The following is a 20,543-nucleotide window of genomic DNA, read 5'->3' as shown; positions in this document are numbered from 1 at the left end:
ATAAGAGTCATATCTTGTGTGACCAGAGAAGAGTCATATTTTCAAGCTCTGACTCATCTCAGGTTAATTTACATATGTATCAAATCGTTTTTTTGACACCATAAAAGCACACAGAGCTATGGGGACTGGGTATTGCGGATGTGCTAGCGGCCATCTAGCAACCCATGTCGTCAGCTCTATACACAAAATCCTGGTGACAGGTTCCCTTTAATTTTATAGAGAATACTAAGCCAGGGCAGGATTGTCAGTAACAGAAAATGACTTGTAGGTGTCTCTTTCATGCTGCATGTTATAGGTTTAGGGATATGAGAGAGTTGCGTTTCAGATCCACTCTCTTCAATTTCATTATGCAAAGTGTGACTGCAGCAAGCCTTTACAAAGAACGGACAAAACAAGGCCATGGTAAATATCTAAGTGCATAGTGTTAAAAATGACTGGGAAATAGTACCTTTTATGGCCACGTTCAAAATTATGGCCAGCTATCTCCATGGGTAAGAGATGTAGCAGAACTGAATATGGCATTGGGCAGAACCCATCATGATAGTGTTATCTGTGGTTTTCCATATGAAAAAGTAAGCCCGAGATACTGGGGCAGATTTGCTAATAATGTTGTGCTTTGCACAGTTTAAATAGGATATCCTGGAAAAGATCATGATGACTTATCCTCGAGATAGGACATCATTATCACATCAGCGGGGGTCCAAGTCCCAGCATCCCCGCCGATCAGCTGTTTCAGGGAACCGATGCACTCGCTGAAGCTATGGTGAGCGATGCAAGGCTCCTGTCAGCTTTCCAAGGACAGCGCCGTTCATTGTATAGTGGTTGTGCTTGGTATTGCATCTCGGCCCCATTCACTTCAATGGGGACTGAGCTGCAACTAGGCCATGTGACCGATGTACAGTGCTAGGAAGAGTCTGCGTCGCTCAAGGCCTCTTCGAACAACTGACTGGTGGGGGTCCCGAGTGTTTTACCCCCGCAGATCTGATACTGACGATTTATGCCTCATTCACACGTCAGTGATTGTGAGCCAAAAGCATCATCTTGGGTTCTGTGCATGAGCTATATACTGTATTTAGTACCATGGATGGTCTGATCCTCTCCTGTGAGATCAGGAAAGCCTTTTGGGAATACTTTCCCGAGTTTGCAAGATTTAAGGTTCATATGTAGAAGTGTATTACAGCCTTAGAGTGGATTCACACGTGGTGTAATTTTACACTATAGAAACATTTGGCGCGCACACAATGTTATCTCCATATGGGCTGTTCTAAATATGGAACAGATAGTGGTCACTCCTCCTCTTGCTGCATGTAATGGCAGTGGTCTCCTCTGCTAGCAAGCAGGTTTTAGGACCGGTGGGAGTCTCAGTAGTTGGACCCCCACTGATCATTTACTTATCACCTATCCTCTGTATTTGTAATAACCAGAATACTTCTTTAAAGTAGTGAAAGGTTTCTTTAGGTGGATGCCTGTTGTACATTTACACGTAGCAAAGCTGTTGCAAAGACTTCGGAGACCAAAAATTCTTTCAATATGTTGTTTTTTTTACATTCTTTAAATACCCTCTTCAGATGTAAGGAACATGTCTTCAGGGATAAAGTGTACTGGCATGAGGATTACTGACACCATTAGACGGAATGATTTTCACATTGCCCAGCGGCCACAGACATTGTACTAATTGTGTAACACGTTGTTACTATTTTATTTTATATTAACAAACTTCATCTTGAAGTGCTTAAAGTTTCATGGATATCCGTGTAAGTTTTACCATTCTGCTCAAGTGTGAGAATTAGCTATATATATATTAAACTAGAACTTTCTGAATCACGTAAGCTAGATTGTATCTACGGTACTTGCTAATCTGCATTGTATTGGACAGTTATTCATAAAGTGTGTATTGTCACATGAAGGTGTCCAAGTGGCATACATGGAAGTTAGGGGGACCCCTCCTGGTGTATATTCATAATATGCACCCATTTCTCAATTTTCTCTTGAAGTCATGAAAGAGGATGTAAACCTTCAGTCGAAACACAGAAAGTGCGGCGGTGCTTCTCAGAGCACTCTGCATTTTTGGCTTGCCTTGGCTCTGCTTTTGCAGCATACGGAGTACAGATCTATAGTAACTTGGTTCCTAGACAACCATTATATGTTGAAACCATTGTAACTTGTGCCCATAACTGACAACCTGGTAATTTGTTCCAGAGCCCCAAAAAGTCATCCCAAGATAATAGAAAATAAATAATAATAAGCAGATAACGAAGACACATAAAGAAAGTCCTTACATATAACAGACATGAATAGATGAGGGAAGCTGTAAATCACTTTCTATGACAGGAACTTCTTCCGAGGATTTCGTAGTGGAGTAGCTGCTGAATCGGTGTCCAAAGGAGCAGCTCATCCCGGCACAGACAGGGGGCAATACAGAACATTTAGTACCGCAGAGGAGCTACTGGACAACCAATGCAGGTGGTTTACCAGTGAAATGTCCATGATTGGCTGAATCAGAGTCTAATATATTGTATATATGGAGTCTAGTTTCAATTTACAATGGCCCAGAAGAAAAACATTGTATCTTAAGGGATCACTTGTATATAGGATACATAAGGAGCCAATGGAAGCCAAAGGTGCAGAACACTCTCTGAGGAGCACCGCTGCACCTTCTGTGCTTTGAGGGAAGGTTTAGGAACCCTTTAGTGACCTTTGTTCTGTCCCCACTTTGAAGGTCCACAATGTCCATAGAATAGAGGGACAAGGCTTAGGCCCTGTAGGGCCTCTACTTTCACTAAGCCCATAGCAGTTGTTTGTATGTCATTGTCTGCTCATGTTGGCAACAGGTTCAGCTTTTGTCAAAGGTTTCAGTGTAAAGTACAACTGAATAAGGCCTCTTTCACACAGTCAGTGATTGTGAGCCAAGAGCTGGTAAAAAAAAAAAACACAGAACAGGTACAAATCTTTCCATTGTACCTTATTTCCATGTAAGCTTCATTCCTGGATCACAATCATTGATGGAAACCGCTGATCAAACACAGATTGTGTGAAGGAGGCCTAAATGTCACATTCCTTGGACAAGAGGTTGTGAAGTGTATGCTTGTACACACTTTATATGCTGTAGAACCTATAGGTACGGTATGTTATATCACACACATTTTACAGTAATAAAAACCCTTTTTGGAAATGATCAGGTCTGCTGTTTTTTGTCTCGGTGGTTACAAGTAGAATTAAGAACTACAGTACAATAATGATATGAGTGCATTTTATTAGGAAACCAACTCCAGACTATACCCTCTTACACATGGCCGCTCAACGAACAGGCACTATCCTTGCGGCGGCTGCTGCTACGGATCCAGACTCATTCAACTTGTTCTATTATTTTGCAGTGCAGAGGCACGGACAGAAACATCACGGAAGCACTCCATAGTGCTTCTGTGGGGTTCCGTTCTGCACCTTCCGGATTGCAGACCCATTCAAGTGAATGGGTCAGCATCTGTGATGTGGTGAGCACGTGGCCGGTTCCCGCATATTGCGGGCTGCAATACGAACATGGCCAGGCAACAGCCGTGTGCATGTGGCCCATGGCTGGGAAGGCTCAAATGATTGAAGCTAGGTGATTAGTGAGCTTTCTCCACCGTTCCCTGCTCTCTATTTCTCATTCACATTATACACTGCCTGCCACCTGGATTTAACTAAGCAAATAGTTATGAGCCTCCTATTGGATGATTACTGCATGGGCGATTATCTTTCAGCTGGCAATAAGTTATATAACCCCAACTGCTGCAATGAGTTGCTTCTCATTTCTTAAACAACCATGTCGAAAGACACATCTCGTGGTTGTGGAAAAGATGTTAGTCTGTTTGAGAAGGGTCAAATCATTGGTATGCATAAAGCAGAGAAAACATCTAAGGATATTGCAGAAACTACAAAAATTGGGTAAAGAACTGTCCAACACATTATTAAAAACTGGAAGGATAGTGGGGACCCATCGAATTCGAGGGGGAAATGTGTCGGGGGGGGAATCTTGAATGATCGGCGATCACTTAAACGTTTGGTGACATCAAATCAAAGAAAAACAACAGTAGAACTCAGGGCTATGTTTAATAGTGAAAGTAAGAGCATTTCTACACGCACAATGCGAAGGGAACTCAAGGGATTGGGACTGAACAGCTGTGTAGCCGTAAGAAAACCACTAATCAGTGAAACAAACCAGAAAAAAAGGCTTCAATTTGCTAGGGAGCATAAAGATTGGACTCTGGAGCAATGGAAGAAGGTCATGTGGTCTGAGGAATCCAGATTTACCCTGTTCCAGAGTGATGGGCACATCAGGATAAGAAGAGAGGTAGATGAAGTGATGCACCCATCATGCCTAGTGCCTACTGTACAAGCCTGTAGGGGCAGTGCTATGATCTGGGGTTGCTGCAGTTGGTAGGTTCTAGGTTCAGCAACAGTATGTGCTCCAAGAATGAGGTCAGCTGACTACCTGAACATACTGAATGACCAGGTTATTCTATCAATGGATTTTTTTTATTCCCTGATGGCACGGGCATATTCCAAGATGACAATGCCAGGATTCATCCGGCTCCAGATTGTGAAAGAGTGGTTCAGGGAGCATGAGACATCTCCCACCACAGAGTCCAGACCTTAACCCCATTGAGAATCTTTGGGATGTGCTGGAGAAGGCTTTGCGCAGCAGTCAGACTCTACCATCATCAATGCAAGATCTTGGTGAAAAATTAACGCAATGTGAGAGATGTGTATGTGGTGTAAACATTCTGTAGTACACATTTTTGTCCACAAGATGGCGCAAGCCAGATGTTTGAGCCATGTGTGCATTCTTTTGTTTAAGGTAAAAAGGGGAGGGGGAAAATGGGGATTACATTACAGTTTTCAAATCTACCTATGAACTCAGTTGAAGTTGCTGAAACCACTCCTATCAGGTTAAGGAGCCAATAGTCTCTTCTTAAGGAACACCCTTTTTGTGATGTCATGTCTGCTATATATGTGAATGTATTTTTAAATAAACGAGGGTCTTGCTCAGGGGGATGAGGAAGTGCTTTCCCATGAAACCCCCTAGTGTGTCTGGTCTCATTATGAAAGCTGTATGGCATGCACATACTTATACTGCTAATTGATTTGGCACCACCTAAAGAAGAAGGAAATCGTATGAATTGCGATGACAGCAACACTGGATGAAAATAAATCTTGTGACATTGCAGAAGATTATCGAAACAATTCCACAGTGAATGCGTGCCATAATCAAAGCTAAAGGCTTTTTTCCTGTGGGGATTAAATTATTTTTGGACAGGCAGTGTATTTGCTCTAGAAGCATAATACGCTGGGTTGTGGAAGGACTGGTGGTCCTGGTAGCAATGTGCTGTAATTGCTCTTCACTCATGTGCTGTCTGTCAGGGTGTTATGTGATCTTTAGCCTTTGCACTCTTTCACAAGCAGAGTATTGGCTCGTGCACATGACCTCTGGATTGTGGATCACAAAACACTGATGCCGGCCGTGTGCATTCCACATTTTACAGAATGGCCAGCCCCTAATAGAACAGTCTTATTCTTGTCCGTAATGTGAATAATAATAGGACATGTTCTACTTTTTTTCAGAACGGCCATAAGGACAAGTAATGCACACAAAGTCGTTTTGTTTAAGTGAACGAGCAGAGACGAAAAAAATACGTTTGTGTGCATTTTTTAAGCGATATCTGTAGGGGAAAAACTGGCATATGCAACATTAATTGTGAACATAATAACAATGTGAAAATAAAGGCATTTTCCACGATTGTGATATTGATAGCCTATCCTCAGCAATACCAAGCACAGCTGCTATCCAATGGACGTGCTTGGTAAGCTGCAAGGAGGCCAACAGCTGATGGGTGGGGACCCCATGTGTCAGACCCCCACCGATCTGATATTGATGATCTTATCTGATAGGTCATCAATATCCGAATATTTTAAAACCTCTTTAAAGGGGTCATCCCACAAAACGTATTTATCACCTATTCATAGCATATGTGAGGAATATAGGATTGTGGAAGGGGGCTAGCACCTGGGACACTCCCCTTTCCTCATGAGAGCCTGAGAACGAGGGGTCCCCAAATCCCCCTACATGGAACAGTAGTGCATGTGTCAGTTCACTGCTCCATTCACGGCACAGTCCCATAGAATTGAAGTGAAAGGTAAACTAACATGCACATTCAGAGGAGGGGTCCTAGTTGTTGGCCGTCCTGTGATCTGATATGTATCAAGTACGTGTATTCTTTAGCTAGAACATACAATTTTGTGGAATGTCCACATCTGTGTACAAACTTTTTGTTGATACCTTGGTTTTAGAAGAAGGCACTACACTAAGGCTGGGTTCAGACCTGAGCGTCTTTGATATGCGCGTTTAACGTGCGTTTTTGACGAGCGTTTTTTGCAATAGTAAACGCGCGTTTGTGTGATTGACTGCAATGTCCTATGGCCACAAACGCGCGTCAAAAAGCCCCAAAGAAGCTCAAGTACTTGTTTGAGCGTAGGGCGTTTTTCAGCGCTGTAAAACGCTCAAGTGAGAACCAGGGCCATAGGGAAGCATTGGTTTTCATGTGTTGAGCGTTTTACAGCGCGTTTGAACGCGCTGTAAAACGCTCAAGTGTGAACCCAGCCTCAGTATTTGGCTGAATGGCAAGATACCCTCAATCAATGAGCCATCTATGTAAGGTGCAGCTGAGATTTGTCCTACTGCTTTTTGTAGCCCCCTCAGTTTTGGCTAATAGAATAGGTTATTGCAGTCCCAGCCTTTTAAGTTTCACTGCCTCAGTACAACTTATACCTTGGATTTAATTAAATTCAAATGATACCATATGTCTTTAATACAGTGCAGAAGGAAGAGTCATACAGCAGCACAAGAATGTATATGGCTATGTAGTAGCCTTTGGCTCCTCATACACATCAAATCCAGTAACCTTGTACAAAGTATGAAAGAAGACAGAAAAATTCGTATTGGGTACATAGTTACGGTATATTTGAAATCCACAAGGCAGTTCTTCTGTAACCCATACCCCAAACAGATTTAAAGTAGCACTGTACTTTCAGTAAACTGAATGTCAGACATATCAAAAGTTTAGATCAGTGGGAGTTTGAGCGCAGAGACTCCCACCAATCTCTGGAAGGAGGGGAGATAAGTGCTCTTAGCGTGCTCTCTCCTCGCTGCAGGACAGGAAGTGAGGCGGACTTAAAGTCTATGGGCCCCTCTCATGCAACGAGAAAAGACAGCTCATCCTCCCACTCGTTCTAGAGATTGGTGGGGTCTCAGCGCTCAGACCCCACTGATAAACTTTTGATAGGTTCCTAGGTACAGTGCCACTTTTAGTGCATCTGTCAGCAGTTTTGTACCTGTTTGAAACTGGCTGACCTGTTGCATATGCGCTTGGCAGCTGAAAGTATTGGCCCCATGTTCCAATGTGCCTGCATCGCTGAGAACATTTTTTTTATATAAGCAAATAGGTGTCTAAGAACAAAGGGGACATTACCTTTACACCTGGAGGCTCTGATCTCTCTAGAACTGCTGCGTTCTCCCCATTTTGATTGACAGGGCCAGATGTGATGACATTTACACTGCCTGGTCCTGTCAAAGTGCAGAGGGCACAGCCTCTAGGTGTAATGGAAACGCCCCAGTTGCTCCTAGAGGCTTATTTGCATATATTAACATGTAATTTTTCTCAGCAATACAGGCACATATGAACATGGGACCAACACAGATGCCTTCAGCTGCCAAGTGCACATGTAACAGGTCAGCCAGTTTCATAGGTACAAATCTGCTGACAGATGCCCTTAAAAGTGGCACTGTACCCTTTAAGTGTCACATTAAATAAAATAAAAATGCCACTACTGTGCAAACACTGCATAGCATTTCACTTGAATTTCAACATTCAAACTTTTGATTTACAGCAGTCGCAAAACAATTTAGTTGTCTCAACATAAACATATAAAAATAGAAACTAAAATTAGAACATTAATAAAGTACATTACAAACAGTCATAAATAATTCTTCTCAACTTTACATTACTGTATAAGAATACTTATGAAATGGAACATAGGGAAGATGATTATGCCCCCTCCTGGAAATGTAAACCATCTTGTGGCAAGGAGCGACATTCACATGGCATTGGTGGCTTTCATATTCCCATCAGATTACATTTGCAGCTCTCTTGGCACACTGGGTAGGTTTGCTGCAGTCTGACCAATGTCTCTCATAAGATAGGGGTGGGCTTACAATGGCAATATTATACCACTGAACCTTAAATGGTTCCAGACGTTAGGACTGAGAGGTCACTTGGTAATTCAGCTTCAAAAAAAGATTAAAGGGAGTCTTTCACCTAAACTGACCATTATAGAACACTAACACTATGATCTGCATTATAGTCCCCATATTGGAATGCTACTTACCGTATAGCTGTCTGTCGCTTATTTTCGCAAAAAAACACTTTTATCCAATATGTTAATTAGGTTCTGTAGGTGCCCAGGGGTGGCGTTCATGCGGCCGGTGCCCAGGCCCCTCGTCACTTTTCATATGAAACCCCTACTCTTTCACCCCTCTGGCCCGCCCTAGGTTCTTCAGAAATTCAGTGCCGTTCACAAGATACACCGTGTCTGCGCACTTCATTCCACATTATAAGCAGAGGCACAAGGCCGGCACATGCGCATTAAACGCTCTTGTGCATCTGCCCATAATGGGGAATGAAGTGCGCAGGCGCTGGATTTCTGAAGAACCTAGGGCAGGCCAGAGGGGTGAAAGGGGAGGGGGTTTCATATGAAAAGTGACGAGGGGCCTGGGCATCGGCCGCATGAACGCCGCCCCTGGGCACCTTCAGAACCTAATTAACATATTGAATAAAAGTGTTTTTTAGCGAAAATAGGCGACAGACAGCTATACGGTATGTAGCATTCCAATATGGGGACTATAATGCAGATCATGGTGTTAGTGTTCTATAATGGTCAGTTTAGGTGAAAGACTCCCTTTAATGGCAAGTTAAAAGGCTACTGTTGGTTCAGTCTATGTGAGCTTCTTCATGAAATTCAGCTTCAGGTAGGCGATTAGGAGGAATATCAGGGTCATGATAGCCAGTGCTAAGTGGTTCTGCCACAAGCCCCAGGGGGTGTAGTCAATGCCTTGATTGTAAAGATAGTTCTCTCCTGTGGTCCTGAAGAATAGACAGAAAGCACAATTACACAAGAACTGACCTGAGAAGGTTCATAGACAATTTTGTGGAAAGAACATTTAGTATAACTTGTGATATTTGAATTTAAAATCGGCTCATTCTAGTATTGGGCATCCAGATGGCAGTGTTATTATTAGACCTCTATCTGTAAGACTTTTTTTTTTAATCAGATAATTTTTTATTAAAGGTTTTACATACAGCCAATTATTCAGATTAACCGTACATTATATGACAATAGGATATCAATACATTTAAATCAATCATACTTTATCCAAATCAGCACGTCAATAACACTGCATCAAATAAACCTTTATTAAATCTCCCAGTCCCCCCCAACTCCCTCCCGACCTCCCCCTCTCCGTGTGGTCATCTCCTTTAGGCCTCATACACACGGCCGTTGTTTGGGTCCGCATCCGAGCCGCCATTTTGGCGTTGTTTGGGGCCGCAAAAGATGCGGACAACACTCCGTGTGCTGTCCGCATCCGTGGCTCTGTTAAAAAAATATAACATGTCCTATTCTTGTCCGCGCTTTGCGGACAAGAATAGGCATTTATATTGCCGGCGCCCGTTACGTTAATTGCGGAAGGCAACACGGGCGGCTTCCATTTTTTGTGGATCCGCGGTTTGCGGACCGCAAAAAACGGCACGGCCGTGTGCATGAGGCCTTAATATGGACAAAAATGCTCCAATTCTCTTACATCTTAACTTCCAAATCCCCTTAGGACCATTCCATTCCAAATATGCATCAATCTCTGAGACTTCCCCCCAGGTCCAGCCAGCCACACCTGCCATTGCTTCTTAAATTTCTGTACAGTGCCTCTTTTAATATAGATGCCACTCTCCAAGGATATGATATGATTGACCATATTTATCCACTCTAATTCAATCGGAGAGATCGGCTGTATCCAGTGTTTTGCAATGGATTTACGTGCAATGTACAATAATTTAGCAATTGCTAATTTATAATCATTGGTGGTTGTTAGGTCCTTTAAATACCCAAGATACCCCACCAGTGGAGTCTTTGGTAAAATAACTCCATAGCTGTTTTCTATTTGTCTATACACTCCACACCAGAAACGCTCCAGTTCTGTGCAGGACCAAAACATATGAGCCAAGTCTGCATCCGGGGCAGCACACCTAGGACAGTTAGAGTCCGCACGTAGACCCATCTTAAACAGGAGTCGTGGCGTCTTGTATACCCTATGAATAAGGAATAATTGCGATCGCCTATGTGCCACACTCATAGATATCGCGGGTACTGCCCCCAAAACAACCCTCCATTTTTCCTCCGACAATTCTTCTACATCCCTCTCCCATTTAGTCTTAAGACTGGTTAATGGATCACGTACTACTTTATCTAGTAGACTGGCATAAGCCATAGAGATAATCGTGCGCGATAATCTAGCCTGCACCACTGAATCAATCACCGGCATGGAGTGCACAGTCAAAGGAGGAGAAACTGCAACAGGACCCCAAATGGGAGATTGCCAGAGAGGTGACGAATATTGTTGATACAGCATTTGCATGGGGTATCATTGATTCAGATCTATTTCAGTTCCTCAAGGTACCTTTTCCCATCATTCGCTGATCTATGTTCTCCCCAAAATACACAAGCGGTTGGTAGATCCCACGGGCAGACCCATGCGACCTCAGCTCCCTCCTATGTCAGGGATACGGGACATTTTTTAACCAAACTAAGTGGGGTTATTTTACCCACCCATTTCTATCTGGTGAGTTTTGATGTGGTGTCTTTGTATACGTCTATCATGCATGACTATGGATTAAATGTCGTCGATGTGGCCCTGGCCGGCACGGGACTCACTTCTGATGCGCGCCACTCTGTCCTCGATCTCCTAGAGTTGGTCCTCAAGAGGAATTATTTTCTCTTTGGCAACACCTTTTACCAACAGTCACGCGGTGTGGCCATGGGGTCCAACGTGGCACCTACTTATGCCAATATTTTCATGGCGGAGGTCGAGGACCAACTGGTATACACATCTCAATATCATCAGTGGGTGCTGTGCTGGTGGCGCTACATCAACAACATTTTTATGATTTGGAGTGGTTCAATGGAGGCCTTGAATGAATTCCATCAACATCTCAATAATGGTGTACCCGGGCTTCAATTTACTGTGACTTCCTCTTCTGAGGAGTTACAGTTTCTTGATGTCAGGGTATACCTAGAGGGAGGCCAATTAAAAACGGATTTGTATAAGAAGCCTACAGATAGGAATAATCTTTTAAGATATGATAGTAACCATCCACGCCGTATGCTTGACTCCTTACCTTGGAGCCAGATGCTACATGTGAGACGAGTAGTATCAGATGATGACGTGTTCGCAAACCGCATTGATGAGATGTGCAATAAATTTGCTAACAGAAAATATCCAGGCAGGCTGCTACACAGATCGAGGGCCCGGATCTCCTTGGCTGACAGGGTGTCCACTTTTCAGGCTTCTCCTAGAAACAGGAATATGGGACGGATCCCGTTTGTATCTATTTATGGCCACCAGGCGTGCCGCTGACCCGAACGCCCACATATTGTATTACTGCGGTGGGGCACGGGAGCGCATAGCTCCCTCTCCCGTCGCCTATCACCGCCATAGGCTTCAGGCCTTGTAGGCCTGAGGCCTATGCGGTAGTGAAATCCCGGCGCAGGCGTGCGTGATGACATCATCGCGCGCCTGTGCCAGGACGCAGCACTGTGACGTGCCTGACTCATCCCGCCTTCCTCTGCGAGCAAGCGCCTGGCCCTGGACATAGGTGAGTATTTAGCTTTAAATTTTTTGTTCATTTTTTATTTCATGTGCCTACTTTGGGGAAGGGGGGGACACACAGGAGGACATATTAGGGAAGATAAATCGAGTACATGATGGGGGGGGAATGTGGGGGCTGTATGGGGCCAAATTATTATGGGAGGGAATACTATGTGGGGGCAAATTATTATGAGAGGGACTACTATGTGGGGGCAAATTACTAGATGGGGCAGTGTAGGGGCAAATTGCTATGTGGGGGCAGTGTGGGGGAAAATTATTATGGGAGGGACTACTATGTGGGGGCAAATTTCTATATGGGGGCAGTGTGGGGGAAACTATTGTGTGGGGGCAGTGTGGGGGTAATTGCTATGTGGGGACAGTGTTGGGAAATTGCTATGTGGGGGCAAATTACCATGTGGGGGCAGTGTGGGGAAATTGCTATGTGGTAACAGTGTGGGGAAATTGCTATGTGGGGGCAAATTACTATGTGGGGGCAGTGTGGGGAAATTGCTATGTGGGAACAGTGTGGGAAAATTGCTATGTGGGGGCAAATTACTATGTGGGGGCAGTGTGGGGGCAAATTACTATGTGGGGGTAGTGTGGTGGAAATTACTATGTGGGGGCAGTGTGGAGCAAATTACTGTGTGGGGGGCAAACTACTATATGGGGGCAGTTTGGGGGAAATTACTGTGTGGGGGCAAATTACTATGGGGGGGGATTACTATGTGGGGGCAGTGTGGTGGAAATTACTATATGGGGGTGTTGCTATTGGGGAGACACTGTAGGGGCAATTCTATTATTTCTGGGGACACTATACAGGGATTATTGCCTGGAGCACAATAGAGGGTGTTATTATTACTGGGGGCACTCTAGGGGACATTATAGCTGCTGTGGACACTATAGGAACATTTGGGGTAATTTATCAAACGGTTGTAAAGCAGAACTGGCTTAGTTGCCCATAGCAGCCAATCAGATTCCACCTTTCATATTTGACAGCTATTTTGGAAATCCAGTTCTACTTTACACCAGTTTGATAAATTACCCCAATTATGTCTATTAGGGTCACTATTTTTTCAGCAGTATAGTACCTGGGGCATTGGGGGGCACAACCGGCACAGTATTGGGGGTGGCAGGATGACACTGTGGGGACACCAGGATGAGGAGGTTGATGGAAACATTGAGAAATCTAACGTGTCTGTGTTACAAACTGTAGAGACGAGATGCGGCTGAAAGAATTTGCCATGGTGGTCTGGGTTAAATGGAGGAGAAGAGGAAAGAGAAGGTCTACATGACAGGAGATGTCACTGGATGTAAGAGGTATGTGGTGCTGTATTCTCCTCTGTCTTTTTTATTACAATTATATGTATTTTAAATTTGGCGACCACATTTTTCAGTTTAGAACCCAATTTGGGGTATTTTTTTTTAGTCTGAAGATGTCATATGGCCTAAGAAGAGACTGTGGCGCTCATGAAGCACCGCAGCCTCTTCATACAAAAAAAATAAATAAACTAAAATGGAGAAGGGGGGGGGGGGGGGCCCAAGTTGGGTAGACAGCCCCGGGTCTATCATGCACTTAATCCGCCCCTGGGCAGCATAGGCGTGCGCACGGGGTGTGCCGGGTGTGCCTGGGCACACCCTAATCACACCCCTGTGCTCCGCCTCCTGCACTGCCGCCTGCCAGCCCCGCACTAGTGTAATTTGAGAAAGCTGAACCCCCCCCCCCCCCCCCCAGGAAAAAAAATTATCTACGGCCCTGCACCATAGTACAGATATTGCACAGATCTTGAGAAAGGAATGGCATATTTTACATAGTGGCCTCCCTTCAGTGAGTGAATTTGAAACAGTCACTGATGGCATACAAACGTGGTGATTTACATGACAAGCTGATTAAGGCCTCTTTCACACGGGCGTTGCGGAAAAATGTGCGGGTGCGTTGCGGGAACACCCGCGATTTTTCCGCGCGAGTGCAAAACATTGTAATGCGTTTTGCACTCGCGTGAGAAAAATCGTGCGTGTTTGGTACCCAAACCCGAACTTCTTCACAGAAGTTCGGGCTTGGGATCAGTGTTCTGTAAATAGTATTATTTTCCCTTATAACATGGTTATAAGGGAAAATAATAGCATTCTGAATACAGAATGCATAGTAAAACAGCACTGGAGGGGTTAAAAAAAAAAAAAAAAAAATTTAACTCACCTTAATCCATTTGCTCGCGTAGCCGGCATCTCCGTTTGTCTCTTTTACTGTATAGGACCTGTGGTGAGCATTAACTATAGTTCAAGGACCTGGGATGACGTCACTCTGGTCATCACATGATCTTTTACCATGGTGATTCACCATGGTAAAAGATCATCTGACGTACCATGTGATGACCGGAGTGACGTCATCCCAGGTCCTTGAACTATAGTTAATGCTCACCACAGGTCCTATACAGTAAAAGAGACAAACGGAGATGCCGGCTACGCGAGCAAATGGATTAAGGTGAGTTAAATAATTTTTTATTTTTTTTTAACCCCTCCAGTGCTGTTTTACTATGCATTCTGTATTCAGAATGCTATTATTTTCCCTTATAACCATGTTATAAGGGAAAATAATAATGATCGGGGCTCCATCCCGATCGTCTCCTAGCAACCGTGCGTGAAAATCGCACCGCATCCGCACTTGCTTGCGGATGCTTGCGATTTTCACGCAACCCCATTCACTTCTATGGGGCCTGCGTTGCGTGAAAAACGCAGAATATAGAACATGCTGCGATTTTCACGCAACGCATAAGTGATGCGTGAAAATCACCGCTCATCTGAACAGCCCCATAGAAATGAATGGGTCCGGATTCAGTGCGGGTGCAATGCGTTCACCTCACGCATTGCACCCGCGCGGAAAACTCGCCCGTGTGAAAGGGGCCTAAGACCGACATATGTGATGTCAACAGAGGAGGCCAGACATATTTACAGCCCAGAAAGACAGGCAATTTCCCATGTTTGGGTTGTTGCAACTGTGAAAACATGTTGAAAGGGAACACTTTTGTTCATCCATACAGTGGTAAGAAATTTAATATTAGGGAGTACTACACATGTCGATCTAAGTTTGTCATCCACATGATTGTCTGTCCCTGCAGTTTAATCTATGTGGGAGAGACGACCATGGAAGTTAGGGAGCGCATTAACAAACACAAAAGTACTATAAGGAAAAAAATGCTGGACAAGCCAGACACTCTGTCAGCCAACTGAGATTCCGGGTCATCAACTCGGTGCAGGAGGAGACAGGGAGCGTATGCTAAAGAAAAAAGAGTTGAAATGGATTTTCACTTTACAATCCTTACAACCCCAGGGATTGAATATTGAGTTTAATGCAAACAACGTAGATAGGTAAAATACTCTTATATGATGATGTCCGATTCAGTATATCATGTTTTTACTTGGTATTTTAAGGTTTAAATATATATTTTTTATACACCCCTTCATTTACATGAATTTTTCTTAGTACATTTTTTTAGGATAGTCTGCTCCCTAATATACACTGATACTCATTGTCTTATGTATAGCCTTCTTCATCCAAGTTTTGGAGACATTTGTGGACAATAATAGTGTCATTGTTCCCTTATATGGATTCAGTGACTGTGTATACCGGTGCTCTGTTTAATAATCTACTCTATGTTTAAATCATGAATTGACACACATGGGACGTATTGTTGGTCCTTTTTTGTGCTTTAAATATAATATATAGCAGTGATTTATAGAGTAGATTTATTATTATTTTTTCATATACTTATGGTGCTCTACGACCTTTTGCGGGTCATGTGATGATCACGTGATTGTTGACGCGCTCGACATGTGACCAATGATAGTAGTGTCTATTGGTGCACATGCAGTGCATTCATAGAGATAGGTGCGGCCTTCCTACTGACGTTGATGATGGCGGCCCGCCCATACACCAACCCGATGACATCACTGACATGCGCAATGGACCTGTGGAGACGCCGATATATGTCACCAACACGATGAGACAGGTGGAGTCTTTCTAATGAGTATCAGGTATATTTGGCTGCTTAATAGTATTTCTATTGGTGCAGAGGTCATTTTAATTAACACACAGGTGGAATTAAGAAGTTGTTTTTGCCTATTGGTTTTACCATGTCACATGGGGGGCCTATTGGGGTATTTATATTATTGATCACCTTTTGTATCAGTATACTTGAGAAAGGCTACTGCGTAGCCGAAACGTCGTATTGCTGTGTGTGCACTCTTGGTTCCCAATAAAAGTCACACATGGACATGCTGCTGTGAAATCTTCTGTTATCTACTACTACACGTCGGAGGAGCCTTCCATTCCCGAGTCTGCATGGCATGTCTCAATTGTAAGTATTGGTAAAATACACGGTTCGACAATTGAAATTCTGTCTGTAGTTGTTGAAAGGATTTAAGATTATTCTCTAAGTACAGATGTGCTATTCTTGTTACCCCAGCTTTTTCCCAACTGTCCAGCTGGAATAGTTCCCCCAACCTTTCATTCCTCCAAATAGGGGTATATTTTGTACATCCAGTAACTCCTATTAACTCCTTTGCTTTCTCACAAATTTTATGTATCAGGAGCATAGTAGGTAGGCCCGGTGATCTCAGTCGAAATTGATAGGCCTCCATCAAAGATTTGTCAGACAATAGGGACTGTATAATTAACCTCCTAGAGTCCAATACAATACTGCCATCCTCTATCATCCATCCTTGCATATGCTGCAATTGTGCAGATATATAGTACACCCATGGGTTGGGCAAGGCTATACCTCCCTCTGTCTTAGGTAGCTGTAGTTTGGTTAGTGCTATTCTGGCGGTCTTTTTTCATATTAAATCTCTAAATATACCATCTATTCTGTGGAATAGGTACCCCGGAACCCATATTGGTGCATTATGTAAGACATATAATAATTGTGGCATTAAAATCATTTTGGCCAGATTAGCCCGTTCCATCATTGAAAGAGTCAGTTTGAGCCAAGACTGTATCTTTTGTTTCATTTTTCCCAGTATCGGAAGAATATTAGAAACACAGTAATCTTGTGCATTACGGGTTATCCAAATGCCTATATATTTAAAGGTATCTACACTCGGGATTGGGATCTTCTCCACCCACCTCTTATCTTCTTGCGGAGACATCAACATAATCGCCGATTTGGTCCGGTAATAGATAAACCTGAGTAGCTGCCAAACAGATCTATAATCTTCATAACCCGACACACAGAGGTTCTCACATCATCCAAAAATAATAGCATGTCGTCGGCATATAATGCCAGCTTTTCCTCAGACTCTGCGTATTTAAAGGCCTTAATCTGAGAGTCCTGCCTAATAAGTGCAGCCAGTGGCTCTATAGCAACTCCAAATAGGGTTGGCGATAGCGGACACCCCTGCCTTGTCCCTCTCTCCAGGTCAAAGCTATCCGATATTTCTTACTCTAATTTTGGCTCTAGGCGCCACATATAATAACCAAACTCATGAAAGGAATACTGGCCCAAATCCCATACGCCGCAGAACAGCCCTCAAGTATCCCCACTCAACACTATCGAACGCTTTTGCAGCATCCAATGTCATCACTGCCTTACCCGCTGGGCCCCCTGGAATTGCCTGCATATTAAGGAACAGCCTTCTCAGATTAATAGCAGTAGATTTAGACGGTATGCACCCTGATTGGTCTGGGTGTATAACAGATGTAATTACCCTCGCCAGCCTATTGTCAAGAACCTTTGCCAGGATCTTTACATCTGCTGTTAGTAGAGAAATAGGTCTATACGATTCTGGGAGATCAGGATCCTTCCCTGGCTTAGGAATGACTACTATGATGGCATCATAAAGGGAGTCTGGTAACTGACCTACTTCTAGTGCTTTTTCATAGACATTTAGCATTGTTGGCAGTAATTCCTCTCCCAGGGACTTGAACATTTCCATCGGCAGTCCGTCTGGATCAGGTGCCTTTTCATTTGCCATACTACTTAAGGCTATTTTCAGCTCCTCTAATGTGATGGATACTTCTAGACTCTATCTCTCTCCTCCTCCGATAGTTCTGGTAAGGGCACATGACTCAAATATTGTATCAGGCCTTCCTCATTATATCTACATTTTGAAGTGTAGAGCTCTTTGTAAAACTGCTGAAACACCTTTAGAATGTCCACGGTCTTAGTAACCACCATCCCTGACCCGGTTCGCATCTTGTGCGCATATGAAGACTCTGACTGCGCCCTAGCTATTGTTGCCAACATATGTCCTGCCTGTTCACCTTCCTCAAAATATTTTTGCCTCATGAAGAAGCGTCTATTGCTCGCCTGCTCTAAACTGTATGCATTAAATGCCTCCTGTGCCTCCTTCCAATTCGCCATTGATGTTGGAGTAGGGTTTTGGACATGCAGCATCTCTTTTTCCGTCAACCTGCGGCTAAGCTCCTCCCCCATGGATTTCGTTTGGTTTTTTTAATCTTGGAGATCTGTGCAATAAAGATGCCTCTCAAAAACGCCTTTAGGGCACCCCACAACACCCCCATGCCAACTGGGCCCTCATTAATCCTCAAAAATTCTTCTACCTGTGTTCGGATCTCCCCTATCTTCATGAGTTTAAGAATGGGTTCATTTTCCAACCTCCATTCATCCATCTTCTCCCCCCTCCATACACAGACTTACTGACAGGATAGAGTGGTCTGAGATCACCCTAGGGGCATACGACACCTGTCCCACCCATGGCAGCATTACATGATTACTTAAAGCTAAATCAATACGCGAGAGAGAAGCGTATGTCCCCGAAGCACAAGAAAAACATCTCTCATCTGGATTCCTGATCCTCCAAATATCTACCAACCCCAGCTCGTCCAATGGCCTGCCAAAGGGAGTACTTGGGTCGCCAGGTGGCCCCCTGCCTCTCAGGAAATTTATCCAGTACTTTATTTGCAAAGTTATTAAAGTCTCCAAGCATCAGTATAGGTAAGTGCGACAGTGAAGACGTAAATGCAAGCGCCTGAGTCAGGACAGTGCTAGAAAATGGTGGAGGAATATACAGGAATAACAGTACACATTCCACGTTAAAAATAAAGCAATGCAATCCTACATATCGCCCCTCCTGGTCAACCTGAGATTTGCATAGCCTAAAGGGTACACTCCTATAAATCAGGACACTAACTCCTCTGGAATAAGAGGAATGAACCGAATGATACGACCATCCAATCCAACTCCTGTTCAACCAGCGAAGAGTCTCCTGCTTTCACGTGTGTCTCTTGCAAACCCACAATCGAGGGCGGCAGTTTTTTTAACCTGTCAAAGACTGCGGTCCTTTTAAGAGAGTCCCCAAGGCCTCTAACTTTCCATGATATCAGACTCACAGTCCCCATAGTCCCAAAGTATACATCTCCTGTTGAATAATAGGTCTCATTTGCATCCTTCCTTTTCCATTCAGGCATCCATATAAATAGCTGAGAACCACACGAAGAGTCACTCCCTGTCCCACCCCCCACCCAAAGAAACATACCCCAATACCCTTCCACTTCTATCTCTCACATGAGGAGGGTTCGAGAAATTGTACCCAGCAAGTCAGTGAGAGAGTGAAGAAGAAATTAACATAGAGATAGCAATATGAAATATACAATACCATAACTTTTTTCACTTAACGTCCCTGAGGAGCCATCCCTGAGTACCATCTCTCTATACTCAGTTCGCCGCCTGCAGGATATTCGCTCCCACCTTCCTCCTACTTCACTATTATGAACCAGCTTTGATCGTAAACAGAACTGTTCCCTCTTCCCTCACCCTATATGAACCCTCTATCTGTAAGACTTTAGCGCTGGAAATAAGCAGTGTATATGGACAATCACAATACATTAGTAATTGGCTTGTATTAACTTTCTCTACATGATAAATGCCATTAGCTAAAGTGAGACAACCTCTTTATTGAGAAATGTATCAACATAAGTACAGTATGCCCCTTTTCCGGTGTGCAGCACAAGCAAATTTCTGCATGAACTGCATTTTGGCAAAAAGAAAAAAATTGCAACTAGTGTTGAGCAAATCAAAAGTGCTTTGTGGTAGCAAATAGATTTTCCCCAAAATGGTGTAAAAAAACAAAAAAGATCATACTTCCTAATACTGATTGAAGATCTCACACAAAATCCAGTGCGCGATGACGTATGACATCACCACGCTGGCTGACGTGATGACATCACTGGCCGCGTGAGATTTCGCTTCAGATCTTCAATCAAGATGGAGGTGGCAGGCCCGTCGTGAGCAAATGGAGGAGGCAAGTATGATGTAATGTTTTATTTTTTACTTTATGTTACAGTGTATTATTACTGTCAGATGCCGCGATCAGCTATGAATCCAGCATCTGAGGGGTACAATGATGGGGAGCGGGACAATTGTAGCTATTTACAAAGTAATGCGCTTCGTGATGAAGTAATTCGTCACAAAGCAAATGTTTTTTTGTAAAATTCGATAACGCAGCAATTTTTGAATATCTCTAATTGCAACTTTTTTCAATTTTATGCTGCTCTTACCACGTTAGAAAAAAGTGGGCAGGATACAGCTGGAGGTGGCCACCCACAGCCCAGCAGACATATTTTTTTTAATTAAATTTT

The 20,543-nt window shown here is 43.6% G+C and overlaps 1 protein-coding gene and 1 long non-coding RNA gene across 3 annotated transcripts in view; one reads left to right on the top strand and one right to left on the bottom strand.

Annotated features, from left to right (window-relative positions):
• The first annotated feature begins 211 nt into the window (after nt 1-211).
• On the top strand, nt 212-19,996 carry LOC120989779. The gene is made up of 3 exons (XR_005776320.1): nt 212-1,282; nt 10,848-10,858; nt 19,986-19,996. It is a non-coding gene; the product is annotated as an uncharacterized LOC120989779 (long non-coding RNA).
• Nucleotides 8,764-20,543, bottom strand: part of ABCG2 (ATP binding cassette subfamily G member 2 (Junior blood group)) — a 120,202-nt gene continuing 108,422 nt past the window's right edge. For both annotated transcript variants that reach the window (XM_040418096.1, XM_040418097.1), the window contains exon 16: nt 8,764-9,176. In XM_040418096.1, coding sequence (XP_040274030.1) covers nt 9,029-9,176 — 148 coding nt within the window. In that variant the 3' untranslated portion in view covers nt 8,764-9,028. The remainder of the gene's footprint in view (nt 9,177-20,543) is intronic.

Source organism: Bufo bufo, chromosome 2 (genome assembly GCF_905171765.1).
Source record: "Bufo bufo chromosome 2, aBufBuf1.1, whole genome shotgun sequence".
NCBI lineage: Eukaryota > Metazoa > Chordata > Amphibia > Anura > Bufonidae > Bufo > Bufo bufo.
This window is presented reverse-complemented; position numbering and strand designations above follow the sequence as displayed.